This window comes from Manduca sexta, unplaced genomic scaffold, assembly GCF_014839805.1.
Source record: "Manduca sexta isolate Smith_Timp_Sample1 unplaced genomic scaffold, JHU_Msex_v1.0 HiC_scaffold_1062, whole genome shotgun sequence".
NCBI classification, from domain to species: domain Eukaryota; kingdom Metazoa; phylum Arthropoda; class Insecta; order Lepidoptera; family Sphingidae; genus Manduca; species Manduca sexta.
Genome location: NW_023591890.1, coordinates 14,260 through 30,110, shown reverse-complemented (window position 1 = coordinate 30,110; position 15,851 = coordinate 14,260). Strand labels below are relative to the sequence as shown.

The 15,851-nt window shown below is 35.3% G+C and overlaps 1 protein-coding gene across 1 annotated transcript; it reads right to left on the bottom strand.

Annotated features, from left to right (window-relative positions):
- Positions 1-2,812: 2,812 nt before the first annotated feature.
- LOC119191120 (sphingomyelinase phosphodiesterase C-like) lies at positions 2,813-14,028 on the bottom strand (the record flags this gene model as incomplete). Its single annotated transcript, XM_037445009.1, has 5 exons — positions 2,813-3,058; positions 11,395-11,552; positions 12,052-12,254; positions 13,394-13,553; positions 13,960-14,028. Coding segments are annotated over 5 exons (833 nt in total), but the record flags the coding sequence as incomplete, so codon positions are not given.
- Between the last annotated feature and the right edge of the window lie 1,823 nt (positions 14,029-15,851).

Here is a 15,851-nt window from a genome sequence, read left to right as displayed (position 1 = left end):
TTGATTTCACAGGCTTATGACATTGAATCATTGAGGCGATATATTAGGATTGGAAATAAAATTGTTGCTGTCCAATCACATACTGTTTTTTTTTATATATAACTGAATGACAGATGAACTTCTCGCTTTGCAGCAGCAACTTCAACGCTAGTAGCATAGTCGTATGACGGTATGACAGTAGTGCTGAAGTCTCGGGTTCGATACCCAGGTCGGGCGAAGTAATGTTGGGTTTTTCTACTTAGTATCAGCCCAGAGAATTAGTTCCCAATATGGCGATAGGCTCGCTCACTATCACATCATGGGACGGAATACAAAATCTTTCACACGAACACAACCACGCTCAGACATAATTGCTTAACAATGGTGAAGGGTCCATATATCCTGAATCCTGCCGGCATCCCTTTATTTAGAATTTAGGTAGAATCTAATTATCATTAGAACGATTTGCAGACCGCATTCATGCATATTCGTACCTATATGTTGTCGAGTTCTCTTTAGGACTATTTCACCTGTCACCACTGTTGCTTAGCAGCAGAAATAGGCAACGCGTAAAACTATTTATCGGATTCTCACAATATAATAATAATAATATCAGCCCTGTATTATATACTTGCCCACTGCTGAGCACGGACCTCCTATACTACTGAGAGGGATTAGGCCTTCGTCCACCACGCTGGCCTAGTGCGGATTGATAGACTTCACACACCTTCGAAATTCCTATAGAAAACTTCTCAGATGTGCAGGGTTCCTCACGATGTTTTCCTTCACCGTTAAAAAGAACAATAAATTCACAAAGAATAAACACATGATTTTAGAAAAGACAGAGGTGTGTGCCCTTGGTATTTGAACCTGCGGACATTCGTCCTGGCAGTCCGTTCCACACGCAACTAGGCTATCGCCGCTTTCATTATTTCTCACAATATACCTCCGACTTAATATATACGACCTACATTCGTATGGTGTGGTTGAGTAAGACAATCCTACAGTCATTTTATTTGGGACGAGTCTCTGGGGCGACGCGAACGAATCATGACATCAATGTTGCCGGGTACCTCCTATTGCTATTGTATAGTCGCATATATGAATAAATTTAGTAATAGACATACCTTTTGGGAGTGAGGAGATTGTATGAGCATGAGGTTTGTTTTTAATGCACATTAAATATTGAATTTTATTGTTAACTACGTGCGTAAAGCAAGATGATGATGACCAGAACTCTTCGGCGAAGGTTGCCAGAAGCAGAATCGATATATTAAATTAGTATTAATATTCATTTATAGACTAAAAATTAGTTTAAAGTAACCTAAAGAAAGCGATAACCTAGTAGGGAGTGAAATGGACTACCAGGCCGAATGTCCGCAGGTTCAAAATAAAAGGCCACGGCCCGCTGACTTTTCTAAAATTATATGCATATTATTTGTAAATTTATAAAATATAGGTAAAGGAAATATGATGAGGAAACCTCATGCCTGAGAAGTTCTTTATAAGAATTTTGAGGGGTATATAAAAACCAATCCGCACTAGACCAGCGTGGTCGACTAAGACCTAATAGTTCTCAGCAGAACAAGAGCCCCATGACCATGGAACAATAATATATAATACAGAGCTGATATTATATGCATTATTTAAAGAAACCAAACAAATATTTCAAGCCAACTAATGAGAAAATAGCTCAAGTCCATCAAACATTTCCAGTGACTGCATAAATTATTCATAATTTCGAACCGGTTACTTCAAGTGTATGCAAATACACGCGAGTAACGACAATAACAGATGTCTTGACGTACCAACCGTGAAATATTTGTGTATCTATTCATTTGTTTGTGTTCGAATGATTTTTACGATTCAGCGTCTTCCGTTTACACCTATTGATTTGATACGTTATTTTTCGTATATTTTCCACGACGTTGGTGTTGCTAAATTGGAGTTTTGCCAGATTTTATTCGTTTACAGCTAGATAAGTATTGTCAGTCTTTAAGAATATCACTGTTGGCTTATCCTGGTGAGGGATGGAGCCCGTGTTATCGTTACTTCTATGATTTGAATTTAAGAAATAAGTTTAGTTTTTTTTTATTACTGGATCTTTTGACATATCTTCCCTAGATATGTACTAAAGGCATATCACCTATTAACTTGAAAAGAATCATATCACTGTTGGCTTATCCTGGTGAGGGATGGAGCCCGGGTGATCGTTCCTTCTATGATTCGAATTTAAGAAATGAGTTTAGTTTTTTTTTTAATTATTAAATATTTTTGCCACCTCTGCCTTAGATATTTAATAAAGGCAAATCACCTATTAAGTTGAAAACAAGCACATATCCTCCCTTTATCCCCGAAGGTGAAGCAGACGTGCAACGAAAGCACTCACTTTTCGTCAAGTGTGTTCCGTCCCGCGATGTGATAAGGGATGAGACTATCGATATATTGGCCACAAATTCCAACTGACTGGCGATTCCGGGCTAATACCGAGCAGAAAAACAATTTCATTTTTTCCAATCAGGGATTTGAACCCAACACATCAGCGCACTGTCGTTCCGCGCACGCCAGTGGCGATGGGTCCATATAACCCCTTTCCTACCGGCTTCCCTTTCGTCATTTATGTAAAATATAATTATCATTAGAATGATTTGCAAAACGTATTTACATATTATTAGAACTTATAAGTTGTGTCGGGTTCCTTTTCGAAAAATTTCATCCTTCGCCACTAGCGCACGCAATGTAACTACACCGAGTCATAAAGTTAAAACAATATCAATCTGAAAATGACAAATATAACAAATAAGGATAAAAAAAAACATATTAAAACTCACCATTATCATAAATAAGCGATGTCAATCTGATCACAAGTATTACAACAAACAAGGATAAGAAGAAGCCATATTAAAAACTCACCATTATCATAAATGACGCGGAATGTGTCGGCGTGCAAATGTCCGAAGAACTGTCCGGCGATGATGCGCGCATGTCTTCGGATCGTTCGCAGGTAATTCGCATTGGACGCCGAATCGTAACCGTGGCGCGAATCCGAACCGGGCGCTGCGTGCCCAACGATGTACACCTGGTTAAACAAATTAAAAGGTTTTTTTTTATTGCTTTAAATGACGAGACGAGCTTGCCGTTTGCCTGATGGTAAGCGCTACGACCGCCCATAAACAATAGAAACACCATCCAATACCTTGAATTACAAAGTATTGTTTGGTACTTGGCGCTCGCCATCCTGAGGCATGAGATGTTAAGTCTTATTATGTCCAGTAGTTACACTGGCTACAAAAAGTATTCGGGGTATTGTTTTCGTTTTTTGAGTAGTTTTAAATAATAATAACATATTTCTGGTTTAAATTTGCCCATATTTAAAAATTACGTAACAGTTAATAGTAAGATTAAAAACAAACTAAACAAGAAAAACATATTACTATTAGCCATAGAATTTTACCTTCAGTCGAATGGTTACATAAAATTCGACTTCAATCTCCATAATATTAAACCACATTTAGAGCGAACATAACCTTAATTTTTTTACATATAGTAAAATAAATATTCTATTTAGTCTAATCCGAGAAATCCAAACACCCAGGTCGGATATTAATTTTACATTATTCACAACAAAATTTGTTCGCATCCGACATGCTAGATAGATTTGAATGTAACTAAATACATAAATTGGCTCTAAATCCCGAAGCTTTACTATATTCATGGCACGAGGAAGAATAAATTGAATTTTGTTATACAGTTGGCCGAGTAACGAAGTAGGCTTTAGCAGGCATCTGGCACAATCAAAGGAAATTACAGAACTCTCAAACTAAAGACAGGCTGGCGGCCGCTAATTCTTTTGGAAATTTTATTTTGCTGAATAACCAATTGTTGGATAAATTAAATATTCAAGGTCGACATATTTCTGGCAGCTGATAAAAGTTCAAATTTTTAATAAGATATTATTTGTTTTAATTAAATAAAAAAGTAAAGATTAAAAGTGGCATAAAGTCCATTGCTGAAATAATACTGTTAGAATTTTTTGGTTTTAAAATATATTCTTCGCATAGCTCTGTCATGCTCAATATTATGTTAGGTTCGATTGTTTTTAATCATGATAGTAAAATAGATATTTTACGTTATAAACAAAGAATTCCAAGATTATTAGAGTTGACACTGTAGAGATTGTCATGCAAAATGTTTCGCTATTCAATTTACCGTGAAATAGCAAAATATCAATATCAAATCTTCATATTTTTCCATGATTTGTACGTTTTTAATGCGAATACCAGTATATTTTCTGTCAATATATTATTTTTGTATTAATATCTGAGGACGCTGTGACATCTAGTCATACAGAAATTTCAAATAAGAAAGCGACTTATTATTAATTGGTAATAACTTTTGGAGCAAAAATTTGGCCCTGATGTCCACTCTAACTATATAGTTTAATGTCTTTGGTCATAAACAAGGATGTTAAATAAATAATTATTATGAAATACTAATAAATATATTTCTAAAATAATTATCAACATACGTTTACAATATTTTCGCGAAATATTTTATTGCTAGTAATTCAAACAAATTTGATTTGTGGCTCTCGTCTGCTAGGACGTTTATGTCTCAAACGGTGCAAAGTTAGTCAATTTGCTTTTATTCGTGAAAAGTACTATATTTTATTGGGTATACTATTAACATTTTATACTCTATTCGTCCTTTGCAACAAAGTCACCAAATAATTTTACTATATTATGATTACTAGGTTGTAAAAAAGATAACTGTAAGTTTTTTATAACCTTGAGAAATGGGTGCCATATTTTATATGGATAATTTTACCTGAATTTTTAGCTATATTACAATGTATTTTTAATAAGTGGTATGAAACTTTTTTTACAGTGATTCGGCAAAGTAGCTTCACTTCACCTTGATGATAAGCAAAGTGAAGCCGATAAAAATGCCGACCAGCTAAAGATACAAGCATCTTCGAACGGTCGGCACATTCATGCCGGCCTGCATTTTAAACATATAGTATTAAAATAAAAATATTTTATCGATACTATAGGCAATTAGATGACTCATCGTAAAACAAAAAACACCTATAAGAACATCTTTACAAAATTAAACAATACCCTAACTATAAAAATAAAAACATTCATAAACACATTATATGCTATATCAATGACTTACACATGTCAGTTTACGTTTCATTCATCAATAACTCCATAAATCCTTCTCTGTCAATCATAGTTTGTGTCATCCGCGATGTTATAGAAAATAACTGAACTCAATTGCAATTTTTATTAGGGATATAAAAAAGATTTTCCTTTGTTACTGCACGCGTGTGATAACTTGGTGTACGATCAACTTTTAGAAAGGTAACGTAAACTATGACTGTCAATTTTATTATTGTATGATTAAGGGTGCTTTTTAGTTTTGTTATTGCTAAGTTTCTTTGTTTGATGATTTGGAAGTTGCTTTCCGAAATAAGACACTATTTCAAAGTAAATCAGTCTATGTTCTTTATTTTTTTAACTAGAAAAAATGTTTTTAGAATCCCTGAAATGGATAATATCTGGAATTTATCTACTGATTAATCACTTTGTCTCTATATGATTAAAGATGAGATTAGCATTTCCACTTGCATGAAAGACATAATATAAAATGAAATTGTCATTTTATATATTAAAAGTTTACTTACGACTAGGCCTGACATACACTTCGTTTAATTACTAAGCAATACAAAACTTAACATCCAATAAAAAATATTACATAGCTCTTTTTATTTAAACGACCACTTTCCTTACTCTGTGTCAGTCTGAAATAATATTGTGTTTCGGAAAAAGAATAATACTTAATCCAAAAACCCACTAGCAATGTATTACCAAATATCAATTCAGAATAACGTAGAGTTTCCTCCTTTCCCTTTGTATTTACTACACTACGTTAGAATTGCGTTTGTGACACAGTCAATTAATTTCAGTAATACAATTATATTTCTGTATAAAAGAAATGGAATAGAAATAGTACTTTAATTCTGCCACCAGGCCAAAGATGCAATCTCTTGAGTATTCATCATTGGCCTAGTGGCAGTCTACTGAAGACTGCATTTAGGTTCCGCATTCCATTTTCACGTCGAGGAATTATTTATGTAAGTCTTTTTATTTGAAAACACTTATTCCTTTTAGTCCGTATATATCATGCAAAAATTACAACTAGGGTTGCATTAGATTCACTTGGCCGGAATATATACGTCAATGTGACATGTTATAAGATAGAGAGAGAGAGACTGTAAACATAACATGAATTACATAACACAAATTCTTAGCCTAGTAACGCGGTTAGACGTATCAAAACAAAAACTCAAGTAAATTTTAGCTGCAGGACTATGAACTCTGAAAACAGTTCACAAGTACAAGTACAACTTTCTTATTACACAAGTTGATCCATCTCATTAGATATACCGATAAAGTTAAGTTTATGTACAAATGTACCGATTTACCCTTCTACTATACATCAACTGTGGCTCATCCATTCTGTTACCATTTAAGTTGAATTATTACCGCTCTATTGTAATGATTCATAATTGTGTAGGCGGAAACGCGTATCATACTGTACAACATAACGTGGACGTATAACGTGCCATTGTTATATAATGTTAAGTGAAACGGAACTACACGTGATCTGTTTTCTATTTGTATAGCTATTGATGTTTTAAGACTGAATGTGTATTTTTTTATAAATCAACTGGTATATAATATTATGGTATGATTTATGTCAAAAAAGCGGCGATAGCCTAGTTGGTTGTGGAACGGACTGCCAAGACGAATGTCCGCAGGTTCAAATCCCAAGAGCACACACCTCTGACTTTTCTAAAAAATTATGTGTGTATTCTTTGTGAATTATCGCTTGCTGTAACGGTGAAGGAAAACGTCGTGAGGAAACCTGCATACCTGAGAAGTTCTCTATAGGAATTTCGAGCGTGTGTAAAGTCTATTAATCCGCACTAGGCCAGCGTGGTAAACTAAGGCCTAAGACCCCTCAATAGTAGAGGAGGCCCGTGCCCAACAGTGGGACTGTATATAATACAGGGCTGATATTATTATTATACTAGCTTTTGCTCGCGGCTCCGCCCGCGTTATAAAGTTTTTCAGGCTAAAGTTTCCCATTATAAAAGTAATAGTTTCCCGGGAGCCTATGTTCTTCCCTGGGTTTCAAACTGTCTCCATACCAAATTTCATCTTAATACGTTGGGTAGTTTTTGAGTTTAACACGTTCAGGCAGACAAATTCAGCGGGGGACTTTGTTTTATAATAAATTTTTGTATAACTTTTTAAGAGGACAATCCCATCATACATCATTGTTGCATAACTTTAACCGTTTACGCAGCGCACGCAACAGAAGCTCTCAAAAATATTATATTTTCCCGTTTTTGCAACATGTTGAAACTGTTACTGCTCTGCTCCTATTGGTCATTGCTTGTTGTTATATAGCCTATAGCACTCCAGGAACAAAGGGCTATCCAACATAAAAATATTTTTTCAGTTCGAACTGATAGTTCCTGAGATTAGCCATTACTGAACCGCTCCTATTGGGTATAGCGTGATGATATATAGCCTATAGCACTCCACAAACAAAGGGCTATCCAACACAAAAAGAATTTTTCAGTTTGAACCAGTAGTTCCTGAGATTAGAGCGTTCAAACAAACAAAATCTTCAGCTTTATATAATAGTATAGATTTATGTCCAACCACGAGGTGGATAGATGACCTAATAAAAGTTACAGGAGGTCGCTGGATGCGGGCCGCTTCCTATAGGTCGACCTGGAAATCTTTAGGGAGGATTATGTTCAGCAGTGAACATCCTGCGACTGATGAAGATGATGATTTAAATCTATTTTTCAATTGACTTAACATATTGTATATACATTTTTTGAAACTTGGTGGTGTAAATGTTTCAAGTGTGACTCTACAAGAAAAGATTTCCATCATTTGCAAGTATTTTTTAGTTCTGATTGTAGATTGTTAAAAATCGAAGTTTTTTAACAATCTACAATCAGAAACTTGTCTTCTACGCTGTCACATGTGGATATGGTACTCTATATTTTATTTATTTTTTCTAGAAAATTCTATATTTTTTTTTATCCCAAATGAAAATAAAATAAAAACGAATATACTTTTTGTTAGTATTGATGGCTTATAATACTCAATATTATACGCTACAATATACTAAAACGTCATAAACGGGTAAGAATCTATCCATCCATCTGTCTATAGGTTTATATAATAAATTGTTGATTTCCTTCGGTTTGGTAAACAGTTTTATAGTGAAGCTATAGCCCTAGTATAAGGTTATATATAATATAAGCCGAAAAATTTTTTGATCACATTCAGAACCGATGAAGAAGAGTAATAAAATACAATAAATTATATTGTGGTGGCAGCCTGTAAGTAAAAGCACTGCAGTAAGTACATATTGATTCGTGTATTATAATTTAATTGTGTCATCTAATGTGTATGTTTTGTTAATTGTAATATTTAAAAATTAAAATAAAAACATATATATCTGAGGTGCTTACATATTACAAGCTCGAACATTTTATTCAGTAATAGGCAGTCATATCACCAATACACATGAAGTTCGCCAGGTTTATTTCCATCCCATGATATAGCATATTGCCTCGGTGGCGTAGTTGTATTGTGGTACTGCAGTGCTTAGGTCTCGGGTTCGATGCCTCGAAGTGATTTTAGAATTTTCTATTCAGTATCAGTGCGGAGTTTGGTATTTATGACCGATATGGATAGGTTCACTCCTATCATATCATGGAACGGAATGTACAGGGGTGAATATGTAACAGGATAGTCCAAGTTACGATTAGGCGCGTCCCTTATAACCTTAATGTAGTCTCATTGATAATACTTAAGGCCATTTTGATGTTGATGTAATCGGCACAAAACACTTTTTAAGACATGTTTTAAGATTGTCATCATATTCACAATTGACCGCCTGTCAACTATCTCCTCTGTGAGTTTTAATAGAAGCCAGCACACCAATATATTTTTTATTCCAGAAAATTATTTCTTACCAAATAATAAAAGGAGTAACAAAGTTTATTTAACTAGCCGTTTTATTGTACAGTCCTATCACAACATGAAGAGGTGGTCGGTTCAAACCGCGATTTCAAAATTCAAACACTAGCCGGATGCGGAAATTGAGGGAGCTTTGTTGCTGAACTTCATGCGGGGGCGCGTTTGTTTATTTAGTTTACTGCAGCTGTTTATATTTTGTACTGCGTTGGTTAAAATGAAAATGCTATTCAAATTAGTCTTATGGGGCAGGAAATATTGGTTTGGTACAGTATACCAAACCTTTACTCGCTAATTCGCGCTGGTAGCACTGAGCGCTTTTTCGGAATAATTATCACTGTTTCCGTAGACATAAATATTTTTGGAACTACCATAATTTCAGTTAATATTTCGATTCCAAACTTGAAACAACAAAAAAGGCTGACTGCAATTTTGCCACGATTAGATTAACGAGTTTCTAATCTGTAATTTATTAGACGCCGCGGTCTGGCGGACTTCCGGTACGCTTCCGGTGACGTAGTTATGAATACTGCTCACTGTACGTCTTTTTAAAATACCACCTTTGCGTTACAAGAGGCTAAAGAATATTCAATTCAGTTAAAAGGTTTTAAAATATATTTTTCATCTTGGACGACTACTTCAGTGTTTTGTATTGTTGTCTTTTATTTATAGTATACGAGACAAGAAGCTGTTTGTGGAGTTCTCACCAACCTTGCATTAGAAATATGAAATGACTAGCCTTTTCATTTTTAATGCTTTAGTATTTATTCTTATTATTATTTTTTATTTATATTATCCGAAGCAATAAAGGAAAGTGTAGCTTGCTTGTGGAGTTCTCACCAACCTTGCATTAGAAATATGAAAATAACTAGCTACTTATAGAATAAATTAGGTAACCATAGTATAATATGCATATATTTCTTAGGCTCCTCCCAGATGCAAACAACTCGTTGCCAACAAATAGTAGACTATTTTACAGCCAAGAGTTCAGCGTCAGTTGCTCACAATTGCAACTGAAGTTAGTGGTAGGCCTTTTGTATGTGCCTGGATTGCGACCACCGTACTAAAAGGGTAAAGCCTGCCATAGTGTCCTATATAATTGTGTCGTGAGTTGTCTGTCTTATTCCGGGATAAGCATGTGTATATTCAAAATGGACGGCATAATTTTTTGTTAGTAATTATGATGCAGTGATGTCACTTTGCTGTGACCGTGTAAGAAAGTCTGGTCATTAAAATTAAACTATTTTTCAGATTTTATCGCGGTTTTAATAATTTTAATTTTTGGTCAGTGATAATTATCTCTCTAATTATTATTTTTAATATCTATGGAGAATATATCATACGTCAGATCTGTGAAGATTGGAATGGTGGAATAACTGTTAACGACACAAAAATACTAAATTTACGCTACGCCGACGACACTATTCTTTTCGCATCCAACGATACTGAAATGTACAACCTGTTGAATAAAATGGAGCAACATAGCTTGGAGATGGGACTGACTATAAATCGCTCAAAAACAAAGATCATGGTAGTGGATCGTGCTTCTAAACTGGAATTAAATGGAATACTCAAACTAGAAACAGTTGACCACCTCATTTACCTGGGCTCTAGAATTAGTAACAATGGATCTAGCGAAGGTGAAGTCCGCAGGAGAATTGGAATGGCTAAAGCTGCAATGTCTCAGCTCGACAGGATATGGAGGGACCGGAGCATCAGTAACAAGACAACAGTGGCACTGGGGAGTGCTCTAGTCTTCTCTATCTTCCTATACGGGGCAGAGACATGGACACTAAAAGCTAGAGACCGCCAGCGTGTAGATGCCATTGAAATGTGGTGCTGGAGGAAGATGCTCCAAATTCCGTGGACGGCATTCAGGACCAACCTCTCTATCTTAGAAGAACTCAAGCTTGACAAGAAACCGAGGCTCTCCAAAATTTGCCTGAGGAAAATCCTTGAGTTTTTTGGCCATATCGCCCACAAACCAGGTGATCTCCAAAAATTGATAATCACTGGACGAATGGAGGGCAAGAGATCGAGAGGCAGGAATCCAATGCGCTGGACCGATCAGGTCCGCACCACACTCAACATGAATGTGGCTAAAGCAGTTCGTGTCGCCAAAACCGAATCAGATGGCAAGACATCGTGCGCGAAGGACTGTTTCCCTGATGACTCACGACCCCCAGCATTGCGAAATCGATGCAAGGAGGAGAAATTATCTCTCGTCAGTACGTGGGCGATATTCCACTTACCATCAGATGCAGTGGGGTCACTTTGCCGTGCCCTATAAAAAGCACCAACATGACAGCGTCTGCGCAATGCCTAAGGATTAATCACTTACCATCTCCTTATTCTCGGTAGCTTTATCCAGGGTGGTGTTCAGCCATAACCACTGGCTCCTCGTCTGCGGTGAGTTCGATTCCCGCATGCTGAATAAGTTCGTGTTCAGTGCGACTATGCGCAGTTTACTTTGTTTCTGTTCTATTGTATAGTAGCCACCTACGAAAAAAATATGATTATGATTGACTAACTATATAGTCATTTATTTATTTATTCATTATTTTAATATATAGTGTTTTGGCTCAATTAAACTTGTTCTTGTGAAATTGTGATCATTTAGTTATTTTTTGTTATCTTGTATTTATTTCGATTTGTTTCCGTTCACTATCTCCTAGTCTGTATTAGCTTTTGGGGGGAAACTTTTGCTGGATTTTTGTTTTATATTTATGTATTTATGTTCAGATGTAATTGTTTTGTGTGTTTCCCGAATACTAAATAAATAAATAAATAAATAAATAGTCATAAAGTAGATTATTATTTCACAGCCTTGTTTTACTTAGATTTTTTTGTGGTGTTTATAACGCAAACATGCAGGTCACTTGATGTCAAATGATCCTTAATCCAGGAGATGTACCCAAGTATTGATACTGATTTAAATTTTGATACTTTTCTCACTTTACGTCTTTTTATTCAAGTTATTCCAGTTAAAATAACTTACCATATTTAAAAGTCTGCAGTGCTTCCAAAGGGAGCCAATGCATCCAAAGATTGGTGAGGCTCTCGGATGGCGCTGGGTCCAAATGGCCCAACACTGGGAACACGAAGTGGGAACTAAATGTTCTACTGAGAAGATCTGTCATGTTTCTGATCGCCTGGTACCTATCGTCTTCATTTGCGTTGTACCTGGCTGCGATGATGTCACTGCGAAAAAAAAACATCATTAGATCATAAATAAAAATATTCATTCTCTTAGCTTTGCACTGATAGACACCGGAAACGCCATTGGCTTCTAATTTCAAAAATTATATAAATACATCCACTTGTTCCGAATTTCAAAATGTTCAGATGTCAAGCAAATATTTGCAAAGCACACAAATATAATAAAAAATGTTTGATCAAACACGCGGCCACTTATTCCAAAGCTTGTATCGATCGCTGCACTAGAAGCGTTAAGATATGAAAGATAGTATTGAGGTCAAGGCAATTAATGACGCTCTACCATGTTTTTTATACGTTCTGAGAAATAAATCTATTTGTATAAATAAACAGGCTAATCGTCTTCGCAATTATAGAAGTTTTGTCGAGTTATTAATGCTTCGAACTTGGGCGAAACTATGCTAAGATAGTAGTCGCATAATTATTAGTTTTACGTCAAATGATTTGACATTACATACATTTTATTTTCATAACAAAGTATTTGTTCCAAATTAGTTTTACATTAACGGTACAAAAACAAACTGTTTTTTTTTTTTCTAACAAATAAATAAGACCGATTTAACTTTAGTCCGACTTACTTAAAAACTTGTAAATTGGCATAACCGCTTAAATAATTTTTACTTAACTTTAAAAGCCTAGATTTTCTGTATTCATATTTCTTTCCTTGTAGCACACGTTCTCGCTAATGGAAGAAACATGCAATATTGCATGTAACGTATGTATTGTCAAAACAATTAAAGCCCTCATATTTTAAACTGTAATGGCTTATTGCTGCGGTATATTATATGCATTGATTTGCATTGTGATAGTGAAAATGGTCCACACACGCTACGGTAATGGACCTGCATAGATATACACTAGGGAGATAAGATTTATAGCAGTCCACTCAGATTAATCACAATAATGGTCGTACTGTAACTAAATTTAATTAATTTCTCTTGTATTCTGACCGCTTAGTATCATCCAAGAATGCCTACGCGATGAGACTACGAAACAAGGACGACCTAACTCGTAGCATCGTAGCTCAACCCCCGTAGCAGTTGTAGCGTAGCACTTGATATGCTACAAATGCTACGCAACTATAAGCTACGAGACATATTTTTCTAGTTATAGCGGATACTCACCCGGTCCATAGTACAAACTCGACGTTCTCAGAGTGTCGAGTTCGCATGTATCTCGCCGCTGACTCGATTAGGTCGAGCGAGCTGTCACACGAATAGTCCCCGTAGCGGCCGACGGCTCTGTGATGGCCTGAACTTCCACGCTCGTCGGCTCTCCGACAATCTAGCATAAAAGTAGCTTATTATAAACATTATTTATTTAAATTTCAAATATTCTAACAGCTTATATTATAATGATATTTATGCTTGATGGTAATAATATCATCAACGTTAATTTTAGACAAAATATTCAGTTATTGAGTCACTTTGAGTTTCAAACGAAATTCCTTCTTGTTTACATTTGGATATTCATGGACTATTTCACTGATTTATTTATGACTTCGTTATTTAGACGATATAACAAATACTTGAAACATTACTGAATAGTCATTAAATCTAAAATACAGTCGAAATTCTTAGTAAAGTAATTAATATGAGATATTTGGCATTCGGTTGAACCGTGGTAAGGGTTGACCTTTCTTATCCTTGGATTAATTAATATTTAAGGGATGAACTTATATTATACCTACGTCTTCTAGTGTCGCCTTGAGACGTGTAGAGCGGGTCGTAGTGGAAATCTGTTATGTGCCAAAAATAGCCTGCAACAAAATAATATTATATTTATTTTTGGAGTTATGGTGTTTAGTCTGTACAGGGTTCTGAGTTTGATTCCTATAAGTAATATTTTAAGCGTGTTTTCAATATTAAAACTTCTTCGAGATTGGACATCTTCCGTTCAGAAACGTGTATAAAATCTAGACTAGAAATGATATATACAATAGTTCGTAGAGTCGATTTCCGGACCATGCCATTAATATATGTATTCATATATTTAACTGAATACAATCAGTACTGAAGTATTTTAAATTTTGAACTTAAACCGGAGAAAGGAAGTAATCAAATCTAATCATATTCATACAAAACCACGAATCAACAGAACATAACACAAAAGACCTAAAAATCCCTATCAATCGTTCATTAAAAACGATTCGGTTACAAAGATTTTTCAACTACAAACAGTTTTTGCCACTCCATATTTCAAGGCAAAGAGCCCTGAAAAAGTCAATAGATCTCCAAACTCCGCAACGGCCTTGACTTTCACGAATTTCGATCGAGTCAGCGAAAGTCTCGGATTAATGGCACGACTCTCGATAATGGGGAAATATCGGAAATCCGGAATTAGAAAGGTTACAAATTGATATAGATAAAACGTAGACATGGCCTTAATTTATGGGTAATTTAAAGTATAATGATTTCTTATGTTTACACGAATGATAGTCATTAAAATAAAACTATTTCGGATTTTATCGTGGTTATTTATATTATTATTTTTCCCGACATTTCGAAGACAACAGCCTTCATGGTCACGAGCGGTCCGCCTCGATTTACTTTAAATAATTTCAAATATGTTGAGTCTTTTTAAAAAAAATATAACGGTTTTTTTTATTGGTTCTGCCACTCACTTTCCCTTACAGTCCTCACAGTATTTTACAAAGACTTTAAAGAACACAGAGAAACTGTTTTTACCGTATAAAAAGTACTTTCAACAGTATAAAAAAAACATTCACATCGAATTGATAATCTCCTCCTTTTTTTGAAGTTGGTTAAAAATAGGTTATAATGTGTTAATCCAGGACAGGCTTTTAGCTGTGTACCAAATTTTATGCAAATTCTTTCTATTATAGGTTAAGTGTTTACTTCTAACAAACATGCAATCACCTAAACTACTTCATAAACTAACATTTATAGTATTTGGAGAACATAAAAGGTTTATTTATTTAATATTTTACTTCCGACTCTACACGCGTATTGTGAAGAATTTTCTTAAATATTATAATACCTAACGTTCTTACAGAAAAATGAATAAACGTTCTATATGGAAGGCGATGTTTACTACCATAATTATATATTCATGATTCACAGTGCAAAATTTAGACCATTTTAATGATAGACATTGAAAATTTTGTTACATACTACTTAGCTGTTTTATGCCAGCACAGCAAAGTGACCCCAACACACCCGATTGTAAGTGGAGTGGGGTCCAAGAGAGATGATTATGCCTCGACAGTCGACACAATTATGCCGGCCTGTTACAACCGGATATATACACACTGATCCTGGAACGCGACACACGTGAGCTACTAAGGCGGATTTTAACCTTGTGTATGATGGTTGCTACCCGAGCGGATATAAAATATATACCACCAGCAAAAACTGTCGCTTCGTTTTAATTAAGACAAACAACTCTCAGCAAATAACCATAATCGTTCAGTCGCTTAGTTATTCTCATGAAAATATACTAAACATAGTTGGGAAGTTAGTTTTCTGTATGCACGGAGCGGGTAAGGTAAGATTGATGGCCCTCGCCGCCGCGAAGGAACTCGGAAATGCATGGGACCGCCTCGAGTGTGCTTCGTGTGAT